The sequence below is a fragment of the Acartia tonsa genome, chromosome 14, assembly GCF_053477335.1.
Source record: "Acartia tonsa isolate MP-2025a chromosome 14, ASM5347733v1, whole genome shotgun sequence".
NCBI lineage: Eukaryota > Metazoa > Arthropoda > Copepoda > Calanoida > Acartiidae > Acartia > Acartia tonsa.
In genome coordinates, this window is record NC_137273.1 from 28,087,772 (window position 1) to 28,108,372 (window position 20,601).

The 20,601-nt window shown below is 38.9% G+C and overlaps 3 protein-coding genes across 3 annotated transcripts in view; 2 read left to right on the forward strand and 1 right to left on the reverse strand.

Moving 5' to 3' along the window:
* Window positions 1-20,601, reverse strand: part of LOC145305390 (TBC1 domain family member 9-like) — a 35,865-nt gene that overhangs the window by 8,603 nt on the left and 6,661 nt on the right. Inside the window, exons 16-22 of the mRNA XM_080147008.1 lie at window positions 20,519-20,579; window positions 20,078-20,193; window positions 5,094-5,229; window positions 4,731-4,805; window positions 1,027-1,085; window positions 654-732; window positions 188-279 (exon numbers count right to left, since the gene is read on the reverse strand). Of these exons, the coding sequence (XP_080003134.1) occupies window positions 188-279; window positions 654-732; window positions 1,027-1,085; window positions 4,731-4,805; window positions 5,094-5,229; window positions 20,078-20,193; window positions 20,519-20,579 (618 nt within the window). The remainder of the gene's footprint in view (window positions 1-187; window positions 280-653; window positions 733-1,026; window positions 1,086-4,730; window positions 4,806-5,093; window positions 5,230-20,077; window positions 20,194-20,518; window positions 20,580-20,601) is intronic.
* Window positions 7,213-15,237, forward strand: LOC145305322 (uncharacterized). Its single transcript, XM_080146932.1, has 2 exons — window positions 7,213-7,396; window positions 7,568-15,237. Exon 2 carries the CDS (start codon window positions 8,088-8,090, stop codon window positions 15,225-15,227), a length of 7,140 nt encoding a protein of 2,379 aa, XP_080003058.1. The 5' UTR covers window positions 7,213-7,396; window positions 7,568-8,087; the 3' UTR covers window positions 15,228-15,237.
* On the forward strand, window positions 15,991-18,370 carry LOC145305323 (uncharacterized). The gene is made up of 2 exons (XM_080146933.1): window positions 15,991-17,991; window positions 18,163-18,370. The coding sequence occupies exon 1, from the start codon at window positions 15,995-15,997 to the stop codon at window positions 17,393-17,395; it is 1,401 nt and encodes a 466-aa protein (XP_080003059.1). The 5' UTR covers window positions 15,991-15,994; the 3' UTR covers window positions 17,396-17,991; window positions 18,163-18,370.

Here is a 20,601-nt window from a genome sequence, read left to right on the forward strand (position 1 = left end):
GCGGATAAGTTCGTATACGATAGGCCAATTGCTTATCATTATTTCTCATATTTATAGCATAAGTAATTTTCAAATATGTCTCTAAAGGAAAGAAAACTACAAGACATTACTTTTTATTGAACAATGAAATCTATAGCTCTTATATCTGGAATTACGAGAAATTAAAAAACTTTTGACTTTTTTTTACCTGAACATACGAAGAATAATCTGGTCAGAAAGCTCCGCCCTCCCCCAGGGAGAACAGACCACGAATATTTGTCGGAAGGTATCAAAGTCCACCTTAGTAACAAATCAAAATTAAGATTTGAAATAGATATTATAACAAAACTACTTGAATTGGCCACAGTAAGCAAAAACAAAACACTAATAGCATAGTGCTCATAAGTTGCTGTAAAGAGACTAATTGACACAGGATTAATATTACTGCAATATAAATTACTTCGGCCTTCCCCCCTAACGGATACCTTCTCTTTTTTATTAGAATAATAATATATGAGTATCTTTATTTATTTTTCTTCACTTTTCTTCAATTAAACTTTTATTTAGGTAGTTTACTTGGTATAATCTATTCTTTTTTTATTTTTATAAAGTAAAGTAAAATTTCAGTTGTGGAAGAGGCAACGCCATTAATTTCTTAAATTTGAGATGATTGCCTTGTAAAGTTCATACACAGGTATAGATGAACAGCTGGTGTTGGTTGCATCCAGGCTTCCATCCTCTGGCTTCAGGGACCTGAAAGTGAGACTTCATAAAAGCTTATTTTAAATTAGGTTAAGTAAAGTACTAGAAAAGCCATTATGGATAGAGCTACGCATTTTTTAAGTTTTTGTAAAAACTAGAAATTTTTTTCTAAAAAATCTAAAAGTAAGGAAAGGGAATTCGTTGGTCCATTATTCGGTATGGGAGGAGAACCAAATTCTTTTGTTTTGATTCCTCGTTTAAAATCTACTAAAGAATAGCGTTTTATGATAAAACATATAAATAATAGCGATAATTTTAAGGTATAAAAAATTTAACTTCTTGTACCTGCTTTGTCTCAAAAGTTGTTCATTCCTAATGATGAGGAAAAGGGCTTTCAACTCTTCCTATTTCAAAATATAATTTTCAGATTCCAGAATTAATATATATGTAGAATTTTTAGAAAAAAACATCCCAACTATTGAGAGACAACCAACACTTTGATTGTACAACTATGCAAGGCAATGAGTTGCGTCTGTTTTGGGTCAAAGCTTTTCCCTTACTCCTACTATTAATAATGTAAGGGCAGGAGGTACTTCTTGAAGTACTGGGGGATATTGACGTCCCTCCCCTTACCAGTCACCCTTCCTTCCAGGGATATGAAAGGTTTGCGTAGGACTAACTATCCTACCTGTAAAAAAATCTGTTCAAGAAAACACCCACAGAACCTCAAACACTTATGGCTTTCACACAGCCAGAGGTGTACATGAAACAAGAACTGTTGGAACTGATGCTCAGTTTATTGAGAATATGAAAGATGATGGTCAAATCCGAAAGGAAGCTATCAACTTGATGACAGGACCAATAAGTTCTAAGCAAAGCTGTAAGATAGGAACCTGGAATGTTAGAACAATGTATGAGTCAACTAAAACAGCCCAAGTAGTTAAAGAAATGACAAGTTACAATATTGGAATACTTGGAATTGCGGAATGTAGATGGACAGGACAAGGACAAACTACAACCAAAGATGGCCACCTAATACTTTATTCTGGTCATGAAAGCCAACATATGTATGGTGTTGCTATAATTATTCAAAAACGACATGTCAATTCACTAATAGACTGGAAACCTATATCAGACAGAATAATTAAGGCTAGATTCCAATCAAGGCACTGCAAGTTGACCATTATCCAATGCTATGCCCCAACAAATGACAAAGATAGAGAAGTAAAACAAGAGTTTTATGATCAACTGCAATCAATCAGAAACTCAGTACCCAAACATGACATGTGCCTAGTTCTTGGAGATATGAATGCTAAAGTAGGAACTGACAGGACTGGAGTGGAGAATGCAATGGGACACTTTGGCATAGGTACAAGAAATGAAAATGGAGAACTTTTACTTGAATTCTGTTTAAATAATGATATGGTTGTAGGAGGTACATTATTCCAACACAAAAACATTCACAAATATACCTGGACAACACCTGATGGACAAACAAGAAACATGATTGACCACATTATGATCAATAGAAAATGGGTCAAATCAATGCAAGACTGTAGGAGCTATAGAGGAGCCGACATATTTAGTGACCATGAACTAGTTGTCAGTAAGATTAAATTAAAGCTGAAGCGTACTGGCCATGATAAAAAGAGTGAGATTGGTAGACAATATGATTCTTCAAGATTAAAGGACCCTGTGATAAAGAATGAATTTGTTTTAAAACTCAGAAATAGATTTCAAGTCTTAGAGGACCTAAATGACGAGACTGAGATCACATGGACTTCAATTAAAGAAAACTTTCAATCTACTGCTAAGGAAACCCTAGGACACAAGAAACCAGAGAAAAAGGACTGGATCTCTGAAGAAACATGGATCAAAATAGAAGAGAGAAAGAAGCTCAAAAACAAAATCCATAATGCTCAACACTTGGCTGACATGAGCAATTTAAAAGCTGAATATACTGCTAAAGACAAAGAAGTCAAAAAGTGCACAAGGAAAGACAAGAGAGATTTCATTGACAATCTGGCTGAAAAGGCCCAGAGAGCAGCTGACTTTGGTAACATGAAAACAGTATACAACATAACCAAGCAATTAAGTGGCAAATATAGCAAAAAGAGTGGTGAAACTATCAAGGCTAAAGATGGTAAATTACTCACTACAGAAAAAGAAATTGCTGAAAGGTGGAAATCACATTTTGAAGAAGTGTTGAACAGACCTGAACCAGAAATTACTGCTGAACCAGAACCAGGACATGAAATAGACATAGATATAAGACCACCAACTATTCAAGAAGTTAAAGCTGCTATACATAGCCTAAAGAATGACAAAGCACCAGGACCTGACTTGATAACTGCCGAAATGCTTAAGGCAGACATAGATCTTTCTGCTAGGACTCTAACTGATCTTTTTGATAAAATTTGGAGGCAAGAAAAGATACCAACGGACTGGTCTAAAGGTATAATCATAAAACTACCTAAGAAGGGAGATTTGAACAATTGTGATAATTGGAGAGGAATTATGCTGCTTTCTATCCCAAGCAAGGTCCTATGTAAAGTTATTTTAAACAGAATTGATGAGAAAATTGACAATAAACTGAGAGAAGAACAAGCTGGATTCCGTGCTGGAAGGGGCTGTGTTGACCAAATTTTCACCCTTAGGACAGTTATTGAACAATGTGTTGAATTTAACAAGCCACTTCACGTGAATTTTGTTGATTTCTCTAAGGCCTTTGACTCCATACACAGACAAACACTCTGGAAAATACTAAGAAGTTATGGTATACCAGAAAAGATGATAATTATGATAACTAAATTTTATGACAACTTCCAAGCCTGTGTTTCAGTTGGAAACAATAAGACATCTGATTTCTTTAAAATAAGCACTGGAGTTAGACAGGGATGCATTTTATCACCTATTCTATTTATATTGGTCATTGACTGGGTGATGAAGAAAACCACAGAGGACAAAAAACGTGGTCTCCAGCTGGGCATACTAGGACACCTAGAAGATCTGGACTTTGCTGATGACCTGGCACTGATTTCAGAAACAATTAAACATCTACAAGCTAAGACAGATAGACTAGTCAAATATGCAGGACAAGTCGGGCTCTTTGTTAATGTCAAGAAGACTGAAATTATGAATATACCTACAAACCCTGATCAAACTATAACAATAAATGGTGAACAATTGAAACAAAGCAACAAATTCACCTATCTGGGGAGTGTTATCAGCAGTGAAAATGGCTCAAAAGCTGATATTAAAACCAGGATTGATAAGGCTAGGGTTGCTTTCAACAGTCTACACAACGTTTGGAATTCAAAGAAACTTGCTCTGAAAACAAAAATCAGACTTTACAACAGTAATGTGAAATCAGTTCTTCTCTATGGAGCGGAATGCTGGAGAACTGTGAAAACTGAAACAAATCAACTTAATGCATTTCACAATAGCTGCCTAAGAAGAATTTGCAAAATATTCTGGCCAAACAAAATATCTAACCTTGAGCTGTATGCTAAGACCAAGTGCAATAGTATTGAAGCAGAAGTGAAATATAAAAGACTAAGGTGGCTAGGACATGTGCTCAGAATGGAACAAAATAGGTTTCCAAAAAAGTGCTTAAAATGGAACCCCACCACTGGTAAACGTAATCGGGGACAACCAAAAATGACCTGGAGGCGGAGCACTGAAAAGGACCTCTTTAATTTGGAATTAACATGGGGAGAAGCTGAGAAACTTGCCAAAGACAGCAGGAATTCATGGAGGAACAAGGTGTCCGTATTCTCTGGCCTTCACAGTCAAAAAGAGAGATGCGTCTGATGATGATGACTATTAATGTCACGCAATAGGTACAGCTTTTAACGTTATTAGTTGTAAAGCAGTTTTAAGCAATGACGAGCGAATGTAATAGGTGTTACGTTATGCTACACTACAGTCACGGTTTAACTCAATACAAATATGTGAATAGTTTTTGCAGAAAACACTAAGGTTAAATCATAAAAACTCCAACTATTTGATAAAATATGGCAGGTGTTCCAAAATATTATAATATTTGCCTGTGTAAAGTGGGTTAGTCCTTGAACACTTCTCAGCACATTTTTCATCTGGGTGTCTTCCAAACTTTGTACTACCTAAATCAAATAAAAATAATAAATAAGGTGAGAGGAACTTCTCATAGATCATAAATTCTCATAAATTCTAGAAAGCTAAAACTTAGTATACATATAGCTTCCTATTTTAGGAAGATTGCTTAAAATTAACAATATTTTTCTTAATTTTTAGATTACAATTATTTATTGAAAAGTAAGGACACTTCTAGCTTGGACTTAACTAATCAAAATTCAAGTGCCCAAAGTTTTGAGCCAACGAATTAGAAAACGTGCCCGTCCTACCCAAACCTTTTATATGGGCTGTCTTACCTTGAGCCGATTTTTGAGCCTCAAAGTTTCAATCTCTTGGCTGGAGATGGGACAGGTCTTCTGTGCCCCGAGTATGAGCTGGGTCATGGAGATAGGGGTCACCTCAAGGGTCGGATCTATAACCTCGGGCTCGTCTCTGCCACCATCAATAATGTGTTCATTAACATGGCAGGGACACACGGATAAGACAATAATATAAATTACTCCCCCCCCTCCCCACATTTTGATAAACAAATAAGGGGGGGGGGGGGGCGTAATGACATAAGCTCTTAAACCGTGAGCAAAATGGTCTAAATATTGAGCTAGACCCTTCAAACTTGGTATATAAGCCTAGTCCTATAGGTATTACATCTAAATGGCAAAAAAGTCCAAAAAATTTTATTTTTAGGTTAGGTTAGGTAAGAAAAACCCTGCGGAAATGGGGTTTTTAGGCTTTTTTTTGGTCTATTTTGATGTGGAAACTTGCCTTAAATTGTTTTTTCTTAGGGTTTTAACTTAAATACACTGTATCTATTCATATGGACATTATTTAAGATGATTCAGCAAGTCGGGGACCGACCCCAGGGGGCTAGGTGGGTGGCCCGCAGGGGTTAAGTTAATTTTTTTCAATATATTTGTTGTGATACATCAAATTATAGGTTTTTTAGGTCAAGGAACTCAAATTCAGAGCTAAAATAAGCATTAGACTAATCTGAAGCTAGCCCCAGCGGGCTAGGTTGGTGGCCCACAGGGGTTAAGTGCATTTTTTCTAATATATATCTTGTTATATATCAAACTATAGGTTTTTTAGGTCAAGAAACTCAAATTCTGAGCAAAAATTAGCATTAGACTGACCTGAAGCTAACCCCCCAGGGCTAGGTTGGTTTTCTGCAGGGCTTAAGAGCATTTACCTAACCTAACCTAGAAACTTAATTATATTTTTACAGGTTTTTTTTCTTGAATAAACTGTGTCTATTAATGAGGACTTTATTTAAGATGATCCAGCAAGTCGGGGACCGACCCCAGCGGGCTAGGTGGGTGGCCCGCAGGGGTTAAGTGCATTTTCCCCTAAATATATGTTGTGATACATCAAATGATATGTTTTTTAGGTCAAAGAACTTAAATTCAGAGCTAAAATAAGCATTAGAATAATCTGAAGCTAATCCCAGCGGGCTAGCTGGGTTGCCCGCAGGGCTTAAGTGCATTTTACCTAAGCTAACCTAGAAACTTACATTTATTATTTTTTTTAGGTTTTTTTTCTAGAATAAACTGTCCATTCATGAAGACCTTATTTCAGATGATTCAGCAAGTCGAAGACCGACCCCAGCGGGCTAGGTGGGTGGCCTGCAGGGGTTAAGTGCATTTTCCCCAATATATATGTTGTGATGAATCCAATTATATGTTTTTTAGGTCAAAGAACTCAAATTCAGAGCTGAAATAAGCATTAGACTAATCTGAAGCTAACCCCAGCTAGCTAGATAGGTAGCCCAAAGGGCTTAAGTGCATTTTACCTAACCTAACCTAGAAACTTACATTTGATATTTTTTTTTTAGGTTTTTTTTTCAAATAAACTGTCCATTCATGAGGACCTTATTTCAGATGATCCAGCAAGTCAAAGACCGACCCCAGCAGCTAGGTGGGTGTCCCTCAGGGGTTAAATGCATTTTTTTAAAAGTATGTGTTGTCATACATCCAACTATAGGTTTTTAAGGTCAAGAAACTCAAATTCACAGCTAATAAAAGCATCAGACTAATCTGAAGCTAGCCCCAGCGGGCTAGGTGGGTTGCCTGCAAGTCTTAAGTGCATTTTACCTAACCTAACCTAGAACCTTACTTGTTTTTTTATGTTTTTTTTTCTGGAATAAACTGTGTCTATTTATTAGAACATTATTTAAGATTTAAGACCCCAGCAGGCTAGGTGCGTGGCCCGCAGGGGTTAAGTGCATTTTTAGTTGTCATACATAAAATTATAAGTTTTTTAGGTCCAGAAATTCAAAGAGGTAGTTTTACGAAATGAATTTGAACCTAATTTAGTGAACTGCATATTTTTTCCTGGTTAATTGGTTAAACTACATTTATATGGCATATATTTGAAAGAATTTCAATTTTGATAGTACAATGTTAGCGGTGGAAGATGTGCTATTCTAATGAAAGCATGTTTAGGTTGAACGAGAAATACATGGTTGAGAGCTGTCCTGGACGATTGGCTATTGTATTCGTTGTCTGTTTTAAAAACATTTCAAACCCCTTTTTCTTTTCAGACAACTAATATAATGCCTGTTGTCCCTTACTCATTGTAAATTGGTGTACTGGATAATCTACAGGTACACCAATAAATCATATTGTATTGTATTTAAAGTATACCCTGTGACTAGTCCCACTAACTGGTAGAGGTGGCTTTATGTCTGTTTACTTAGGGCCACTCTTCGTTCGACATGTCACTCTCAAATTTAGGTTTCTTATGATTTTCACCCAAATAATTGAAATACATTTAGGTGATATCATCAAGATCCCCTAAACAACAGCCTAAACTACTTACAGATAAAATACCATTTCCGTGTAGACGCCCTCCCCATACCATAGTTGGAGAGCTAACGGCTGAAGGATCATTTGTGTGACAACCTGGTCATAAGAACAAGGTAAACCCCTTTGTTCATGAACTTGGTATTAATTGACATCAAATGGACCGAACGGATAACCATTTGACATTGATGAAATAAGGAGTAGATATTGATTAGTACAGACAATTTAACAATACAGTACTTTAAGAGATCTGTCAGTTTCCAGTTGAGCCAGATAGAACTCTCCCAAAAAGAGGGGACTAGGCGAAGCTTCAGTTCCTTACTTTTCTTTTCAACTCAACCTTTGACTAGGGCGGACATGACGCAGTTGTAGTCCTTTCTCAGAATATTTAGTTCTTTCATCCTGACACAATCAAATAGACACCCCTATAATTGTGTCTTGGTACTTACAAGGGCAAGCACTTGTCACTGAACACTCTCACCCTATCCCCCGATGAGGGAGGCATTTATCACAAAACCTGAGGGAGCTTTAACTCGTGCTAGAACCAACCGCATACTGCAAATTATCACTGCTGAAACTGTATCATCACGCTCTACTAGATCACAATCAGATTCTGCAATCACTAGACCTGCTCGTTTCACACCCAAAAGAGTTATATGCACAAAAAGACCATTGCATACACCCTTTGAGCTTCCTAAACGTAAGATCAAAAGATCACAGCCGGTGAAACGTAACCTTAAGCCTGTTGTGTCAACTCGCAGGTCAAGCCCATCCCAAACCACCCCCCTGAGAGACCTTATCCTTGATACACCTGTGGATAGGTCACCATCTCCAATCACCAATAGAAGCCGCTCATTATCACCATTCTGTGGTTTCCACACACCCTCTTCAACACAAGAAGCCCCCCATTTACCTTCAACACCAATACATGTTCGTGGCCGACTTTCTACCAACAAACTCAATCAACTAGCCCCACAAACCCCTACTTCCCCCAACAATACTGAGGTGTTTGAGCTACCCCCCCAAGAATTAGTGTGGGATAACTTTTCTCCCAAATCTTCCTATCAAGAACAGGGATCAATCATTGAAGCTGCTTTGGATCAACTCTTTACAGAGGAGAATCAGGTGGAAGAAGACATCGTTTTTGCCAATAATAGCAGAAACCAGCTCATATTAGACGACGAGCTACCAGGTTCCGCACACAACGCATCTACGTCTACTCACAATATTAGTGTGAGTTCCTTGTCTGGCATTCAAGACTTCCTGACATCAACCATGACAGAAGAGGCAGCCAAGCTCTTAACAGTGTGTGACACCTGCCTGATGTTTGACGAGGATTGCGAAGACATAGTAGAAGATTTGGATGCTTGGACAACTGCTAGATTAGAAGAGGTTGAGAAGGAACTCAATGAGAAGCGTAAAGGCCTGCAGCAAGCACTCGCATATTTTCTTAACCATGAAAATGAGCGCTTTAACGAGTCCAAAAGGGAGATAGCTAACCAGCTCCGGATAAGAATGCGATCTAAATCAAAGATGATTAATGGTCATCTAAGAGAAAGGGAGAAGCAGACAACCCCAGCACCTTCAGACGTGTCAGTAGAAACAGCGCTGGCACAGGACTCAAGGCCAGCTGGCACAGAACTAACAAGCCGCATAAGCTCTACAACTCGGGGAGTTAAACAAGCAAGAGTCAATATCAAATATGAACCCCTGCTTGTTGAAATGGATGAATTGTGCTCAAAGTTTGGAGAACTTAAAGAGAAAGAGGTCAATCAACTTGGCCAATTCAACAAGATTAGTGGACAATTCAAAGAGCTTTTAGATGAAGGTCAGCGCACACTGCTCAAAGCAAGGTCACTTTGTGAAGATGCTATGTGCGTGGATATGGAAGATGCTGCAAAGACACTAGATGCTGAATCAATAATGCTGGAACTAGAAATGTCAAAAGCTGAGTCATTTATCAAAACACTCAGAAATCACTTTGGAGTACCTACAGCTGGTTACATTCAATCTCAAAGGTCAGCAAACATCCCTATCCCCCATTTCTCAGGAGCCAAAGAAGACAAATTTGATCTATTTACATTTAAGAAGAAATTTCAAATCTATGTTGATTCAATGCCATCTATTGCTAAAATCGAGGCTCTTGAAATTCTTAAAGAAAAATGTCTCCAAGGCAATGCACAGATGTTATGCTCAGCTGAGAAATCTATACCTGGATGCCTGAAGCAACTAACATTTCACTATGGCAGTAAAGCTGGCATTATAGCTAAGCGGAAAGCAAAAATTATGGAACTAGGTACCTGTCCTAAATTCAGCTGGGAGCAGCAAATAACATGGATGGTGAAATTGAGATCATTTCTAGCTGATACCCAGGAATTTGCTAGGGAAAATAATGCTGAGCATGCATTGTATTATGGAAAGACAGACATCGCCAATTCTGTTCTCAACCTACTAAAGGGAGATTACTTCAAGAAAATGTCAGAAAAGTTCTTGGAAAGTGCAGATGCAACAGGAGAAGAGGATGGTAAATACTGTTATGAGGAGCTGCTAACATTTCTAGACAAAGAGCTTAGGCAGCTGCAATACCAGCTCACTCAGCAAGAAGGAGCTGCCCAGCAAACTCAGCCTCTCGTCTCCAACACTAACAGTTCAAACAGTAACAGTAGTAGTGCTAACCAGCGACAGAGCCGTGGCAGGCAAAACCAGAACACTGGACCCTCTCACACATACACTAATACGGAAGAACATACCCTACAACATCAACAATCCATGAGTAGAACAATGGATAAATCAAACAGAACAGTTATTCCCCTCCTTACGTACAATGGTTCAGCTTCAAAACCAGTGTTAACAGACTGTGTGTTATGTCAGTCCCAGCATACATTTCTGTACCAGTGCCCAAATTACATTTCAGCAACACCTAAAGACAGACGTAAGCTCCATGGTAAAACTAATACATGTCACAGATGCCTTAGATCAGATACTAATGTAGATTTTGACAACCTGGAGGAATGGTGGACCCACCATAAAAACAACTGCCGAACCACTTTCTACTGCCAGACTGATAGCTGCCAATACATGCAAGCACACAGAATGCAAAGGCATATTCTTGCATGTGTGAACCATGCAGAGTCAAATAAGAAATATCTGACAGAGTTTCGTGATTCACTACCAGAAGACATTCAGCTGCCTACAGGAGACTTACTATTCATGGATAGCATAACAATGAGCCTGCAAATGCAAGAGGATAGCATTGAAGTTCCTGAACCTGATACTATCCCAGATGTAGGAGCACCTGGAATTTTCATGTGTCAAAATATTCCTGATCCTATGGGTAATCCGATTTTGGTCTTTTATGATAGTGGATGTGGCACAGCAGCAGTATCAGCATCAGCTGCTGCAAGGCTTAATGCAACAGAACATCGCCCTGGCCCTACAATCATGAATGTGGCTGGCGGTAAAGTTATTCATCTTCCCTATGGCAGTGACAAGTTCAAATTACCTCTGGATGACAGCTCCGTGTCAGCAACAGTCATTGCTGCAAAAATGGACACACTTACAGCTCCATTTCCAATATGGGATCTGCAGGAACCATATAATGATCTTATCAATCACTACAAAGGACATGAACTCTTACCAACAGTGCCAGATGTTATTGGTGGCAGACAAGTTGATATTATTCTGGGAATCAAGTACAATTACTTATTCCCAATGCGAATATGCTCCCTACCCTGTGGACTGTCACTATACAGAAGCCCTGTCAAAGGCATTAATGGTCATACAGGAGTTTTAGGTGGCCCGCATAAAGCATGGGCACGGGCAGCTGAAGCTGTAAATTTTGTTGGTGCAGCTATCTTCTTCACCAATGAACTCTCTGCCTACCGTTCATCTACTGAATCGCTTTTTAACAGTGGAAAAAACTGGTGTGCAGAGATCAAACAGAAGCATAATGTAAATCTCATTCAACCAATCAATATGGACGATGAAGCTAAAGATGTTACAATTGATGCTAGCTCTTACACCTTAGACACTCAGCATGTCAAGCGCCAGGAAAGAAAATACTTTGAGACTGAAGATATTGGCACCCAAGCTCCTTACCGCTGCATGGGCTGCCGTGTATGCGGAGACTGCAAAAAGGGTGATATTCTTGAAGCCACATCACTTAAAGAGGAAGCTGAGCAGCTCCTTATTAAGAAGTCTGTCACTTTTAAACCAAATGAAAAGCTAATTGTAGCCTCACTCCCCTTTATTGCCGACCCAGTGAAGGAGCTGCAATCAAACAGGAACAGAGCAAAGAAGGTCCTGGAATCCCAGCTGCGTAAACTTCTAAAAGATCCAGAAACCAAACGGCAAGTCCTTGAATCTCATGATAAGCTTGCGAACAATGGCTACTCATGCAACATAGAAGATTTAACCCCAGAGGAGAAGTCACTAATGGAAAGCCTGCCAGGAGAATACTACCTTCCATGGAGATTTGTGACTAAGGAAGGATCACTCTCAACACCTGTCAGAGTTGTTTTTGATGCATCAGCAACTACTCCCACAGGAAAGAGCCTTAATGATGTACTGGCCAAAGGAGTCAACAAGCTTGAAAAGATCTTATCTCTTGACTTAAACTTCAGAGCTGGACCATTTGCATTTGCCTGTGATATCCGAATGGCATACAACCAAATCAAACTTGTGCCAGCTGATTATCGTTGGCACAAATACCTATGGGTCGACAACCTTGACCCTGCTAATCCTATCAGAACAAGAGTGATGCGTACCATCATATATGGTGTTAAACCATCAGGCAATCAGACAGCTGAAGGTCTTGAGCAAGTTGCACAATATGTCATTGACAATTACCCAGAACATGCTGATGGTGCTGGAGTTCTCAAATCTAAAACGTATGTTGATGATGCATCAGACTCAGCAGACTCAGCTGAACAGCTAAACAAGCTTGTTACAGGAGTTAAATTCACACTTGATTTAGCTGGTATGAATGTGAAAAGTTTCATTCACTCAGAAGCAATCCCAGAAGACACTGTTTCTAAAGATGGTACCAATGTCAGCTACCTTGGATACTGCTGGGCACCCTTAGCTGACACTTTAAGTCTTGACATAAAAACCCTGTTCTTTGGTAAAGTCAAGAGAGGTAAAAGACCCCCACCTGTTGAAGGAGACATAGAGGAGGCATTGACACCCAACTTCACAAAAAGGATAATCCTATCAAAAGTGGCGTCAAATTGGGATCCATTAGGACTATGTACTCCGGTAACTGCAAAGTTCAAATCAGACTACCATGACCTCTTAACACACTCAACTGGGTGGGATGATGGCCTTCCGGCCAATCTGTTGCCAACATGGGTAACAAACATAGAACTAATGCAATCTCTTGCAGCAGTCACCTTCCCTCGATCTGTAGTACCCCATGGCTCACTGCAGAAAGTTGACTTGCTAGTGTCTGTTGATGCCAGCCAGAATATGGCTATAGTATGTGTTCATGTTAGATCTTCATACCCAGATGGTAAAGTTACTGTGCGACTAGCAGCAGCTAAGTCTAAAATAGTCACAGGCAGTACTATTCCTAGAGCAGAGCTTCGAGCAGCAGTTGCAGGTGTTATCCTGGCTAATACTGTTGCTAAGAATCTCAAGTCAAAAGTGGACAAGATTACTTACTTTACAGACTCTACTGTAGTGCTCTCCTGGATTCACCAAGATGCCAGACCCCTAACAATTGGAGTACGGAGTTGTGTTATTGAAATACGCAGATTCTCCTCACCAGAACAATGGCGTCATTTAGAGTCTGATAACAACATTGCTGATCTTGGCACCAGGTTTCTTGCTTCAGCTGCTGATATATCTACTGGATCAGAGTGGCAAAATGGAAAAAGCTGGATGTATCTATCTTATGAAGATATGCCAGTTCAAACAGTCCAGCAGCTCCAACTATCTATGGAAGCTAAACAGGCTATTGCACAGGAGGTCAGACTGCTTCACCTGGACACACGAACTCCTAGAGAAAAAACAGTGGAAATAACAGATTTCTCTAAATATCTGTTTGACCCATGTCAACGATCCTGGCCGATAGCTCTTCGGGTTATGGCTATAGTCAGAAAGTTCTGCTTCTTTAACTTCAAACTGTTCAGAACTGCTAAGCAATCCAACACATTGCAACCAGGAATAAGAACCATCACCCTCTCAGATGATGAAATCAAACTGGCTGAAAGGTATTATTTCCAACTTGCAACTAAAGAGGTACAGAAGTTTACCCCACCAAAAGCCTACGGCAGTAGCTTCATCATGGACAATGGCATCATGAAATACAATGGGCGAATTGTTGAAGGGACAATCATAGAAGATGTTGATAGTATTATGCCTGACCTTTCACCACTACATTTTGTACGGCCAATCATAGACCGCCACAGTAGGATAGCATACTCAATTATGCTCCATGCACACGAAGATTTGGCGCTTCACAGAAACGTCAATGCCACACTGCTAGAGTCAAGACACATAGCATTTATTCTCAATGGTAGGGACCTTGCCAAAGAGATCAGAACAGCATGCCCCAGCTGCCGCAAGTTCAAAGCACAACTACTGGAAGCAGAGATGGGTCCTATTCACAAGAACAGACTCACCATTGCCCCACCTTTCTATTACTGTCAACTTGATCTGATGGGGCCATTCCTTGCTCAGTGTGAACACAATCACAGATCAACAGTGAAGGTGTGGGGACTAGTATGCAGAGACCCAGCATCTGCAGCAACAGCGTGTTTTGCAATGACAAAATACAACACTGATGCTTTTATTCAAGCTCTGCAACGATTCACACATAGGTATTGTATCCCCAAAAAGGTCTATATCGACCCTGGAGCTCAGCTCATCAAAGGTGTCTCCAAATCTGAGTTTTCAATGGCTGACATAACAAGGACTCTTAATGGAAAAAATTGCAGCATAGAATTTGAAGTTGGTCCAACTGCTGCTCACAATTACCAGGGCTGTGTAGAGAGATCTATCAAGGAGATCAAAGCTCTCTTCAATGCCAGCTTTAATGGTCTCAAGCTTGATGTAATGTCATATGAAACAGCATTTTCATACATTGCAAATGAGATCAACAACATGCCTATCTGCACTGTGAGTAGAACAGAAGAAATCGGTCATGCAGATTTAATTACGCCTAACAGGCTGATTCATGGCAGAAACAACAGGCGAGCCCCAACTGGCCCGATCAGAATTGCGCAACCATCTCAGCTACTGGAACAAATGGAGAGGTTATACCAATCATGGTGGCAAGTTTGGCTATACGAACGTCTGCCAGACTATATCCCTAAACCCAAGAAATTTGGAAAGACAGGGCCCCAACCCAAAGAAGGAGACATTGTAGTATTCCTCCGGGCCCCTGACGAAATGATTGGGGACCAACTCTGGCGTCTAGGTCAGATCTCTGAGTTGATTATGTCAGAAGATGGTGTTATCCGACAAGTCATTATTCGATGGCGGAAGCACTGGAAAGAGAATTTTCATGAGACCAGGAGAAGTGTCCGGCACATAGCCATTCTCTTCTCAGAAGATGAGCTGTCATTGGTGGATCAGCTCAAGGTTGCTTCGGTTAAAGCAAATGCTGCTTTTTATTATGACCATTACTAGGTCATCCAGACAACAGACAAGGTTTAACCTATCTGTGCTGTCTCATTTTAATCCTACTGACTACATTGTACAGAATTGATTCTACTGCAACCTACCCAACATGGCATTATTTGTAATTCTGACAAAATTTATCCTACTGTTTGTACCTAACGGTGATTTTTTCACTTTACTTGGTACAAACAGGATTATTTGTTAGTATACATATAATTGTTCAGATCATATCCATCACTACATGCTATGGTGTAAACTATATGCGTAAGTGTAGAATACAATCCAAATTAAACCTAACACTTCCTAATTTATGTTACCTGACATCTGAAATTTTGACAAAATAGATCCTAATGTTTGTACCTAACGGTGATATTTTCACTTTACTTGGTTCAAACTGGATTCCTTTGTTAGAATACATATGGTAGTTCAGATCAGTCTCTACATGCTATGGTGGAATCCATTGCACAATTGTAGCACACACTTCATCACTTACATCATCCTGCTACACCTACTACTTGCTATGACATAGTTGTAAGCTCTCTTGTAGTAAGTACCAAGACCCGATTTCCCTCACATACGCTGCGTCATCATCGTCCAGTACAAAGACTCGGGATTTTATTATTTAGTTAAATGTAGTATATGATTGCATGCTTATATCTTATTGTAAATTTCTCAAACGGCCGGAATTCAAAATTCTCACATAAGCGTAAAAAAAAAAAAAAAAAAAAAAAAAAAAAATATGCACTTTCTATTAACCCCCAAAAATTACTTCTAGGATGAATTCTGATACTAATAGAAGACTGATATCCAACAGTATCCCAGAAGAAATGCAGATGGGCCCTCTCAAAAGAAGAAGCACTGATCAGCCAGAGGGTCATGAGCATAGGCAAGACCCAAGACGTCGTCTGGGCAGCGAAAAAATGATGGACAAGGAGCTGTACAATCGTATAGTTAGCCCTGATAATGTATTTTTCATGGAAGAAGAAAACTTCATTCAAGACCGCAAGGAATTTCTTGAAAATTGCTGTGTACGACTTGAGAGTGAGATATCTGAGAAGAAGCAGAGACTGGATTGTCATGATCCATCTGGTGAAAGCCTCAGACCTGGGGAAGAGGAACAAATCCCAACTCCACAATGGGCTAGTAAAGGTACCAACTGTTCATCAACACATTACTACAGGGAGCAGATCATTAAGCATCACAAGCTTAAATGCCTTGCCAAGGACAAGCTGAGCAATATGAACATCACCAGTGAACTCTCTCTAGTGGACCTGAAGTCTCCAGACAAGCTTTATGAAAACGATGCCCACAACAAACTGGAACATCTTCACCAAGAGGCTAGAAACATTGACCTGATTCGAGAACTAGTGGGTCCTGACCATGTCAGCGCACGCAGACATCAATTGTTGGTCCTGGAAAAAATAAGGGTTGAGGAATTATCTTTAAGAAAGGACACATTAGAGCTTTATCTGGAAGCGCTAGACTTCAATTTCCAGGTTGAAAGGGCTAGATACAAAAGTCTGTCAGAACAAAACTTTCAAAGACAAATTGATGCTGTTCCCAAATTCAACATCAAAAAGCTCTTCTGCCGAAACAAAAAGTGTCCAGACTGCAAACACAAGTCAATGCCTACTCTTAAATCTTATGGCTTGCAGAAGAAGCCAAAGAAATATGATAACCCTGATGCAACTGTTGATCATAGGCACTCCAAACCTGGTCCAAGTCCCCGCCATGAGACTCAGCTAATCAACCATGATAGCAGCAACAGGAATAACCGAAGTGACCCTTACATTGAATCTGAAATTGTCTATTTCAGTGATTCTGACAATGATGATCATAATAGTGAGACAGAAATTCAATACTCCCTGCCCGCAGTCAAATATCCACAGTTCAGTGACAAATTCAATGATTACTGCAACAAGGTGCTATATGAATACATTGGAACTGATGAATATAGTGATGACCGTGAGATACCTCTTGATGGCCTAGCAGAGAGGATGCGAAACAACTCATATGAAGCCAGACTCCCTAGATATTGCAGAAACAATGATTTTTATGCACTGGAATATCTCATCCAGTGTAGAACTGCTGGGACTACTAAGCTCCATGAAAAATGGAAAATGATGAGAAAAGCCGAAGCCAGAACTAGATCCAAGCAGAATACATGTAGAAGATAGAAAAAATTATTTTATGATGTTCCCAGGCTGAGCAACTCCAAAAACCATTAACTTGATTTTACCGTGTTGCAGAAGATCAGAAAGAAAACACTATAATGACAACCACCACTTTTGCATACACACCCCAAAATAACATGAATCTGCAGAAGATTATCCTGAGATATTTGGTATAACACTTTTTTTTTCCCCTTTCTCATAAACATTTCTTCGAAAGTGCACAAAAATAAAAAACGCTTTAAACATGTGAGTTCAAAAATAAAGTAGAATAATGTACTTACTAGAGTGGGTCAAGTCTCAATGATCTTTATGTTTGCTGAACCACATTCCAATTTCAAAATTGACCCACCCTAATACTAACCCCATGTATTGCCAGACTGCAACCATGTATTTTCTTTTTTTGCCGGGAGTGTGCTATTCTAATGAAAGCATGTTTAGGTTGAACGAGAAATACATGGTTGAGAGCTGTCCTGGACGATTGGCTATTGTATTCGTTGTCTGTTTTAAAAACATTTCAAACCCCTTTTTCTTTTCAGACAACTAATATAATGCCTGTTGTCCCTTACTCATTGTAAATTGGTGTACTGGATAATCTACAGGTACACCAATAAATCATATTGTATTGTATTTAAAGTATACCCTGTGACTAGTCCCACTAACTGGTAGAGGTGGCTTTATGTCTGTTTACTTAGGGCCACTCTTCGTTCGACATGTCACTCTCAAATTTAGGTTTCTTATGATTTTCACCCAAATAATTGAAATACATTTAGGTGATATCATCAAGATCCCCTAAACAACAGCCTAAACTACTTACAGATAAAATACCATTTCCGTGTAGACGCCCTCCCCATACCATAGTTGGAGAGCTAACGGCTGAAGGATCATTTGTGTGACAACCTGGTCATAAGAACAAGGTAAACCCCTTTGTTCATGAACTTGGTATTAATTGACATCAAATGGACCGAACGGATAACCATTTGACAGAAGAATTTAATATGCTAATAGGATACAATTTTTAATTTAATGTGTACCACATACCACGAAAAAACTAGCATCAGGTTGCTATTGTGTTTTTTTTTAGCTCCAAATTGACTTTAAAAACCCATAGTTTGATGTATAACAACACATAATTTGGAAAATTTACCCCTGCAGGCCACCCACCTAATCCGCGGGGGTTAGCCTTAGGTCAGTCTAATGCTTAAAATAGCTCTGAATTTCAGTTTCTTGACATAAAAAACCTATAATTTGATGTATGACAACACATACTTTAGAAAAAATGCACTACACCCCTGTGGGCCACCCACCTAGCCCGTTGGGGTCGTCCCCAACTTGCTGGATTATCTAAAATAATGTCCTCATTAATAGACACAGTTTATTCAAGGAAAAAAACAAAAAGAATAAGTAAGTTTCTAGGTTAGGTTAGGTAAAATGCACATAAGCCCTGTGGAAAATCTACCTAGCCCGCAGGGGTTAGCTTCAGGTTAGCTCTGAATTTGAGTTTCTTTACCTTAAAAACCTTTATTTTGATATATAACAAGATATATATTGGAAATAATGCATTTAACCCCTGCGGGCCACCAACCTAGCCCGCTGGGGCTTGTTTCAGATTAGTCTTATGCTAATTCTAGCTCTGAATTTGAGTTAACTGACCTAAAAAACTTATAATTTGATGTATCGCAACATATATATTGGGAAAAATGCACTTAACCCCTGCGGGCCACCCACCTAGCCCGCTGGGGTCGGTCCCCGACTTGCTGGATCATCTTAAATAAAGTCCTCATTAATAGACACAGTTTATTCAAGAAGAAAACCTGTGAAAATATAAGTAAGTTTCTAGGTTAGGTTAGGTAAATGCTCTTAAGCCCTGCAGAAAACCAACCTAGCCCGGGGGGGTTAGCTTCAGGTTAGTCTAATGCTAATATTTGAGTTCCTTGACCTAAAAAACCTATAGTTTAATATATAACAAGATATATATTAGAAAAAATGCACTTAACCCCGGCGGGCCACCAACCATGCCCGCTGGGGCTAGCTTCAGATTAGTCTAATGCTTATTTTAGCTCTGAATTTGAGTTCCTTGACCTAAAAAACCTATAATTTGATGTATCACAACAAATATATTGGGAAAAATGAACTTAACCCCTGCGGGCCACCCACCTAGTCCTAGCCCCCTGGGGTCGGTCCCCGACTTGCTGAATCATCTTAAATAATGTCCATATGAATAGATACAGTGTATTTAAGTTCAAACCCTAAGAAAAAACAATTTAAGGCATGTTTCCACATCAAAATAGACCAAAAAAAGCCTAAAAACCCCATTTCCGCAGGTTTTTTTTGGATTTTTTTGCCATTTAGATGTAATACCTATAGGACTAAGCTTATATACCAAGTTTGAAGGGTCTAGCTCAATATTTAGACCATTTTGCTCACGGTTTAAGAGCTTATGTCATTACGCCCCCCCCCCCCCCTTCTGGTAGAATGTTTTTTATGATCTAATTTTATATCCCATCTTTTCCCATTTAATTTTAAGCTAACCAAAGACAGAATGCGTCTATAAACTTTGAGGGTAAGAAGTAAGTGAAACATGAAAGCCAAATAAATAGAGACATTTCCAAATTAATTGTGGCCATTTGGAATAAAAAAAAGATTTATTAGAAAAGATTTTTAACGAATTGATTAAATAACACATTCCTTGTGACAACTTGAAAGAACTTGTTAAGATGTAACATAGCTTCGCCATCATCTGTGCATTGGAGAAGATATTCCTTGTTTTGTTTCAAAATATACAGTCCAAGTTGGAATAATACCTAAGGAAATTATTGGCTATGCTCAAAAAAATGCATTATTAAATACATCAGAAATATTTAATCTCCCCAAGCTATAAAAAAAACTCTGTGTAGTGTGAACTAACACTCAAAAACAAATTATTTTTTATTTTAGTTTATGCGTGAAAGCATTAGATAAAACCCTTCCCTTTTCTTTGAAAAAATGTAGTTAGCATCTGCAAGATTGATAAAAAAAACAACGAATTATTAAAAAAAAACACCTATGACAACCAATCTAAAATAATGCTAATTTTGCATCGATCAGATTAAAAAAACCTTATACAGTATTTGCTGGAATAAAATTTACCTTAGCGCCCGAGTAGAAAAAGCAGTCTAGTACATACACAGCTGTATGGTAAGGCACAACACTATTCAATTTTATCAATTAGT